This window comes from Mesitornis unicolor, unplaced genomic scaffold, assembly GCF_000695765.1.
Source record: "Mesitornis unicolor isolate BGI_N332 unplaced genomic scaffold, ASM69576v1 scaffold6028, whole genome shotgun sequence".
In the NCBI taxonomy this organism is placed as follows: domain Eukaryota; kingdom Metazoa; phylum Chordata; class Aves; order Mesitornithiformes; family Mesitornithidae; genus Mesitornis; species Mesitornis unicolor.
This window is the reverse complement of record NW_010203732.1, coordinates 6,018-13,680: the sequence shown is the minus strand read 5'-3', so window position 1 is coordinate 13,680 and position 7,663 is coordinate 6,018. Positions and strand designations below refer to the sequence as shown.

Below are 7,663 nucleotides of genomic sequence, written 5' to 3'. Positions count from 1 at the left end.
GACACCCAAAGCCCTGGCCGTGTTCCTGTGTGACTGCTCTGGTGATCCTGCTGTGGCAGGGGTTGCACTGGGGGAGCTTTCCAGGTCCCTTCCAACTCCTCAGATTCTGGGATTCTGCAGTCATCTCCCAGCTGAGACCATTGCTTGGCCCCATGGGTTCTGCCAATGCTTTGGTGTCTGTGGTGTCACTGCTAAGCTGCTGCCTTCCTTTGGAGAAAGCGAAGCCCGTCTGTCCCTGTGAAAGCAGAGATCCCAACCAGAAAGGCCCCTGACCTCAGCCCGTGTGTGCTCTGCTGGGCTAGGAACCGGGGCATTTCCTTCACGTTTCCATTCCAGAGCTCCCTCCACCAGTTGCACAGCAGCGTTCCCAAATGTTTGTTCCTGGCAAGGCTTCCCCCAGTCCTGCTCTTGTCTCTGCTGTTGCCTGGTGCTGCCTGAGTCACCCTCATCTGTGTGCACAGCGCCCGACTTCTGCCAAAGGTGGCACCAGAAATGTCATCCCCGATGCGCTCAGCCGTCTCCTGAGCGCCCATCTCCTGTATCTTGTCATGTCAAGCCCTTCAGAGCAAGGGTGGCACTGGTGGGTTTGGGTTTTATGAAGTAACGTGCTGTGTGTGCCTGGCATTTCAACCACAGACAACTCCAGGTGGTGGCTGCGGGTTCTGGCTGCTGCAGAGCGCGGTGTAGGACACGAGTGCAGTGCTGCTCCTGCCCAGGAGACCTCTCCCTGCTCCACCTGAGAGTCACAGAGCACTCCCAGTGTTGCTGCCCATCTCTGACGTTGCTGTGTTAACGCTGCTTCTCCCTCTTGCAGGAAAGGCTGAGGTATACGCTGCTCTCGCTGCTGTTGCTGCACGGCGCAGACTCTTTCTATGTACCCGGTGTGGCTCCCATCAACTTCTACCGCATTGATCCTGTGGAAATAAAGGTAGGGTGAGCTCAGGTGGAGCTGTCGGTCTGTTTGGTCTGGGCTTGCTTGTGTTTTGGGGTTTTTTTCTTCGTTGTGTCATAGCAGCTAAGTGGGATTAGGAGTCAGATTGGGGATCCCGTTACTAACAATCTAGGGGCAGGTCTCTGCTGGTTTTCACACATCTGTGTAAGGTGCTTGGGGACAGGCAGCCCTCAAGTGGTCGCTGTCATCATTTTACCCTGAGTTCCCAACGCTTTTCCTTCTCTTATCTTCCACCAAACTCCTTCAGCGGTCGCACCGAAGTCCTCAAGATGTTGCTTTATTTGGGAACAGATCCCTCCTTCTCACTGTAACTTCAAAGTGAATTTAATCAGAGCTTTTTCCTCCATCTCTATAGCGACTCTTGAGGTGTTTGTAGAGCCTTTGGGTGGTAGTGAACGGTAGAATGAAGCAATGGTTTGAACTGGACCTTTTCCATTTCCTCGTCTACCCGGTTTGCCCATGTGGTGGCTTCAAGGCGAGTGAAATCCGTGAGAAGCCCCTTCCAGGCGCAGGCGTTTGCCCTTGAGCGCTGCGGATCCCGCAGCCCCGGCTCGCTGTGCGATGCTGCTGGCTGTGAACGATGGAGCTGCTTCACCCGGCCAGGAGGGAGCCAGGCTTCGTTTCCAGACATCAGCGATTTATAGCCCATTGCATTTCTTTTTCTAAAGCTGCGGCCTCCGTCTCAGCAAAATCCAGCACCCCTGGGGATGCCGAGGCTTCTGCTCCCACGTGAAGCGGCACAACACCATTTGCTCCCTGGCCGCAGGCTGCCAGACAGAGGCTATTTTTAAGCAAATGAGCCTTGCCTGTGGCTACTGCAGGCTTCCCAGAAGCAGGGATATTGGAATGGCTGCTCCCAGAGGGATTTCGGGAGCCAAATGCTTCCTCCAGTGATAAGGCAAGGCAGCGTGGTTGCCAGCGCTCTTCCCATAAATGAGCTTGGCCGCGTTACAAATCACTGCTGTTTCTCAGAGCAGCCGTGGCCTTGGCTGTGGTGATGTGTCTCTGCTTCCCCCTGTGCTATGGGATTTGTGGGAACTCTCCAGAAACGTTGGGGCTTTGTCACCGTCCGTTGTCTTCCCAGCCTGATGGCTCTGGCTTTCCTTACGCAGAGGAAAATCGCTGAGTGGTTCCTGTCACTGGAGGCCAGACCTGTGGGTGACATGAATTTTTGAGGAAATAGCTGCAGTTATGTATGAAATGTGACTCTCGAATACCTTCCGAGCTCTTTATTGGTTTTTAAGACTCCACTGAGTCATTCCGTTGTCAAACCAATCCACCACGCTGCTTTCTTCAAGTGTTTCTCTGTCGGTGAATGAATCACTGCTAAATCGTAGCGTGGAGAACGTACAACCAGGAATTGTGCAGGAGGAAAGAAAGCTGCAGCTCTCCCAGGAACGTGCGTCTCCTTTTCTTCGTTTTATTATTTTTTCAATGTAACAGCATCCAAAACTGAGCCTTGTGGGGGATGTCTTGAAATACGCCTCAGCTGCTGGCTGGCGCTGGGAGGATAGGGAGCTCCCCGAGCTGTTTCATGGGGTAACCCTTCCCTTCTTCCTCCAGGCGGTGAAGCTCACCAGCTCCCGGACCCAGCTGCCCTATGAGTACTACTCGCTGCCCTTCTGCCAGCCCGCCAAGATAACCTACAAGGCCGAGAACCTCGGTGGGTACCCAGCGTATCCCGGCAGGAAGGGGATGCGTGCAGGAGTAAAAGCGATTGCAGATGCCATCCTCAGTAAACTGTTTGTGGGCAGCCTGCTTCCTCTAACTTGTTGCACGCTGGCTCTTTGCAAACCGGGCTGTCTGGGTGTCAGAAATGCCATCGCAGCCATCCTGGCCAACCCAGTGCCAGGAGCGGTGACGAGGAGCCCAGCAGTCTTCAAGCCTGCCTTTCTTTTCCTGTTTTGCAGGCGAGGTTCTGCGAGGGGACCGAATTGTGAACACGCCTTTCCAGGTCTCCATGAACGTGGAGAAGAAATGTGAGGTTCTGTGCAACCTTCCCAACAAACCGGTGATTCTGACGGTGGAGCAGAGCAAGCTGATCGCCGAGCGGATCAGGGAAGATTACTACGTCCACCTGTGAGCCATCGTGGCCGTGGGTTTGTGCCGGGGGGGATCCTGCGTTACAGCCAAATCTGATCCGAAATCTGTGTTTCCAGCATTGCCGACAACCTCCCTGTGGCAACGCGGCTGGAGTTTTATTCCAACCGTGAGGAAGAGGAGAAGAAGAAGGAGAAGGATGTGCAGTTTGAGCACGGATACAGGCTCGGCTTTATGGACGGTAACAAGGTAGAGAGCCCAGATGCTGTCTGAGGGGTGCCCAGAGGAGCTCTGGGTGTCTGTCAGAGGGTAGTAGAAGTCTACCAGAGAGCATCGGGATTGGGAATGCAACCAAAAGGTGTTAGAAAGAGCAGAAATAAGAGAGAGGTTTCTTATTGGAAGAAGGGGCGGGTGCTGGGCTGCTGGAACAAGCAGGAGTCCCCGCTGTGACTCGCTGGATGTGGTTTCCCCTCGGTACCCCGAAGGGCGGTGACTCTTTGACAGTCTCGGAGCATCCTTCATTAAAATAAAAAAGCAAAGTGCTTATTGGAGGAAAAGCCGCTGAAGTTTGCGAGTGGAAACTTTCCAACCTAGATTTGGTGATTCTGCTGCCGCGTTTGGGGTGTGAGGTGTGAGATGTCGTGGTACTTTCCAGGCCAGAAATAGGCCAGAACGTTGTCCCTGATGCTTGAAGCGGCTGAGGTGTTACCTGTCACCATCTCTGTTGTCTCTTCTTGTTCTTGTAGCCCTGGAAAGTGCTGGCCTGGTCTTGTTCTATAGCGCAGTGCTTTGGGGAACAGTTGGAGTCTTAATTTTCTGCACTGAAGCTGCTTTCTCCAGTTGTTGCTTCTAAACATGGCCCGTTCCTCCCTTGGGGCGCTAACTTTGTATTTAATGTCGATCTGTTTTAGTTCTACCTGCACAACCACCTCTCCTTCATCCTTTACTACCACAGAGAGGAGGTGGAAGAGAACCAGGAGCCCACCTACAGGGTTGTGCGCTTTGAAGTGATTCCCCAGAGCATTAAACTGGAAGGTGAGAGACTCCTGGGGCAGAAGAATCCCTTGTAGGGCCGGGAGCTGAATGCCATGGCTGTATCAGGGTGCCAGTTGTTTGTTCTGTTGTGGACTTGGGGCACAGCAGTGAGGGAGAACAAGAAATCCCTTTGTCATTAAGGAAGTACCAAACCCAGAGCTATCTCCTGGAAATGCAATCAAATTGGAGTTTGGAGGTTGAGGATTTTTGCACTGTGCCATCCAGCACGAAGTACACGTGGCATCGGGCTCTTGCTGGGGCCCAGATCGGCCCAGAAGAGCCACAAGGGTGGGGAGGGCTCTGGAGAACAAGCCTGATGAGGAGCGGCTGAGGGAACTGGGCTTGTTTAGCCTGGAGAAGAGAAGGCTGAGGGGAGACCTCATCACCACCTACAACTGCCTCAAGGGAGCTTGGAGAGAAGTGGGTGCTGGGCTCTTCTCCCAGGTGATGGGGGATAGAACAAGGGGAAACGGCACCAAGCTGTGCCAAGGGAGGTTCAGGTCAGAGATAAGGAGGAAGTTCTTTACTGAGAGGGTCGTCAGAAGCTGGCACAGGCTGCCCAGGGAGGTGGTGGAGTCACCATCCCTGGATGTGTTTAAAGAGCGGGTAGACGAGGTACTTAGGGATATGGTTTAGGGGGTAGACAGGAGCGGTTGGACGTGATGATCTCAGAGGGCTTTTCCAACCGAGCCATTCTGTGATTCTGTGTGTGACCCCACAGGGATGCTCTGTGCCGGTCCAGAGACCCACAGAATATTTGGAACTGTTCTAGGGGGGTTGAATATTAAAAATAACGGTTAGGGGGGAACACTCCTACCTCAGTGAGCCCAACGTGAAACAGGGTGTCTTGAAGGGGAGCTGTCATCGTGTGTATCGTCCTGTGCAACTCTGCTCTGGCAGCCGCACGCTCTGTTGGAGAGGTTTTGTTTCTCAGTGCATCATTTGGAACAGATTTGTTCAACATCCTGGGCTTCAGAGCCTCTGGCCTTTACCTCCCAGTTAAGGGAAGCCCTTAAAGTTTATTAATGGTGCTCCACTTCTGATCACAAGAATAGTTTTGCAAAGCAGGTGAGGAAGGAATGAGGGCTTCCCTGCAGCCATGGGGCACCTGGGGCCAGGATGATCAGTGTGTGTCTGGGGGAAGGACTGGCCTAGCGTGTGCTGTGTGTTCCCTTGCAGACTTGAAGGCCGATGAGAAGAGTATGTGCACCCTGCCAGAAGCTTCTGCCCCTCAGGAAATAGATCCTACTAAAGAGAACCAGTTGCTCTTCACCTACTCTGTCCACTGGGAGGTGAGGGAGTAATGGGAAGCTGGCTGGGAGCTTGCTGCCCCTGGCTGGCAGTGGGTGCCCCAAGCGTCTGTCCCAGGGGTGGTGGGGAAGACGTTGGGAATGTGCTGGTGTAGAAGAACTTTCCTGCTCTTCCAGGAGAGTGACATTAAATGGGCTTCCCGCTGGGACACCTACCTGACCATGAGCGACGTGCAGATTCACTGGTTTTCTATCATTAACTCGGTTGTGGTCGTCTTTTTCCTTTCAGGTGAGTGAGGTGTGTGGGGTGAAGAGCAGTTTACCATTAATTCACAGGGAACTTGCTTAAAGCCTCAGCTGCAGGTGGCTCCGTAAGGATGTGGCTGTGTCTGAACCTCATCAGCAGGGGCAGGAAACGAACATTAGCACCTAAAACCTCCTGGTTCAGGCAGCACCCCATGGGGTCAGACTGGTACCCACTTCTGCTCTCCAGCTGGGGTATCTGAGGGAGTAGAATGTGGTTAATGCATGTCTTGTGTGTCCGTATTTAAGGACAAAAAGCAACAGGAAAGCCATAATGCCCCATTCCCACAGAATATGGCCTTCCCTACTCCCTGTTTCTGTCTCTGCTGAAGGCTGAGGGAGGTGGTAATGACTCAAGGCCTCCTCTCCCAGCCAGAGCTGCGTGTTGATGCCATGGAGTTGATCACCAGAGCAGCACGGCCGTGTGGGAGCCTCTGGGCTAACCTCAGCTTGTCCTTGTTCTCAGGTATTCTCAGCATGATCATCATCCGGACGCTCCGGAAGGACATTGCCAACTACAACAAGGAGGATGACATTGTACGTGTTGGTTTGTAATTGAATTAATGCCATAGGCTGGCTGCTGCACCTTCCTTTCCACCGCATCTAAACACCTTCTCTTGCTGCTGTTGCTCCAGGAAGATACGATGGAGGAATCAGGTTGGAAACTTGTGCATGGAGATGTGTTCAGGCCCCCGCAGTACCCGATGATCCTCAGCTCGCTCCTGGGTTCGGGAATTCAGCTCTTCTGTATGATCCTGATCGTCATCTGTAAGTGGCACGCGTGGCGTGGGGCGGCTGTAACGAGACAAGGAACCGCGCTCAAGGGCGTTTGTAGCTCCCATTGACTTCAACCCATGCTCACCTTGGCTTGGGTGAGGCTGCACTAAAGCCTCTTCCCGTTGCAGGGCTGGTTGAGGCTGTAGGCCAGCGTGCAGCATTTCTGGGTAGCATTTCCCAGCTGAGAGCATCTTTTTGTGTGCGCGGTGCCGTGACAGCGGGCTGAGAGACTTTTGCACGTGTGTGCCTTCCCTTCTGAGCTGCACCCACTCGAATCTCCGGGGAAACTGAGGCTAAAGTGGGGTCTGCAGCTTGAGATCAAAGCTGCAGCTTCCTCTCTCTGGCCAGTGCTGGAGGCTGGGGCCGTGTTGTGCCTTGCAGGAGCTGAGGTCTGTGCAGAAGGCAGAGGCTGCAGGCAGCAGCGGTCTGTACATGGGACAGGCCCTGTTCCCCAGGTGCTGGCTGCCACACGTGCATCAGAGCCGCTGGTTTGACCCTCTGTTTTGTTTCACAGTTGTAGCCATGCTGGGGATGCTGTCGCCTTCCAGCCGGGGTGCGTTGATGACCACCGCCTGCTTCCTCTTCATGTTCATGGGGTAGGTGTCCCTGCTGCATCCCACAGCAGCGCTGTCCTGCCCGCCCCTCCTCTCCCTCTCCCCAGCAATCAAAGCTGATTTGCTTTGTCTTGGCTCGTTTCCATCCAGGATTTTTGGTGGATTCTTTGCTGGCCGCTTATACCGGACTCTGAAAGGCCATCGATGGAAGAAGGGAGCCTTTTGTGTGAGTGTCGTGGTGGTCTGTGCTGTTTATCCAGGTTTGCTGAGGGCAAGATACGGGGATAAGCCCCACACTTAATCTGTGGGTATCTGGACACAGCCTGGCTGTGCTGCAGAGATTTGGTGGGGATTGAGCCCTTGTGCTGCAGCAAAGGAGATGCTTCCCCCACGTGTGCCTTGTCCCAGCAATGGGCTCATTGAAGAGAAGCATCTGGCTGATGGGTGATGTGTTTTCTCTTAACCTGTGCTTGCTCTTGCAGACAGCTACCCTGTACCCGGGCGTCGTCTTTGGGATCTGCTTTGTGCTGAACTGTTTCATCTGGGGGAAACACTCCTCTGGAGCGGTGGGTACCACCTTCACCTGCAGGCTGCTGGCTGGGAGGAGGGTGATGGGGCTGCCAGGGCCTCACTTAGCGTCACAGCATCTTTCCAAGCGTGGGTGCCCAGGGAGTTGGTCTGGTGTGGTGTGGAGGATCCAGGGCAGGTGAGCCACCAGCCTCACCTCTGTGACTCTTGGTGTGATTTTCCAG

General features: G+C 54.0%; 1 protein-coding gene across 1 annotated transcript in view; it reads left to right on the top strand.

Moving 5' to 3' along the window:
* Nucleotides 1-814: 814 nt before the first annotated feature.
* TM9SF4 (transmembrane 9 superfamily protein member 4) overlaps nt 815-7,663 on the top strand; it is a gene marked incomplete at its 5' end in the record, with an annotated part of 9,557 nt that continues 2,708 nt past the window's right edge. Inside the window, 12 exons of the mRNA XM_010190808.1 lie at nt 815-928; nt 2,516-2,615; nt 2,863-3,031; nt 3,112-3,241; nt 3,904-4,027; nt 5,207-5,319; nt 5,455-5,566; nt 6,047-6,117; nt 6,216-6,348; nt 6,872-6,953; nt 7,062-7,137; nt 7,394-7,500. Coding sequence (XP_010189110.1) covers nt 815-928; nt 2,516-2,615; nt 2,863-3,031; nt 3,112-3,241; nt 3,904-4,027; nt 5,207-5,319; nt 5,455-5,566; nt 6,047-6,117; nt 6,216-6,348; nt 6,872-6,953; nt 7,062-7,137; nt 7,394-7,500 — 1,331 coding nt within the window. The remainder of the gene's footprint in view (nt 929-2,515; nt 2,616-2,862; nt 3,032-3,111; nt 3,242-3,903; nt 4,028-5,206; nt 5,320-5,454; nt 5,567-6,046; nt 6,118-6,215; nt 6,349-6,871; nt 6,954-7,061; nt 7,138-7,393; nt 7,501-7,663) is intronic.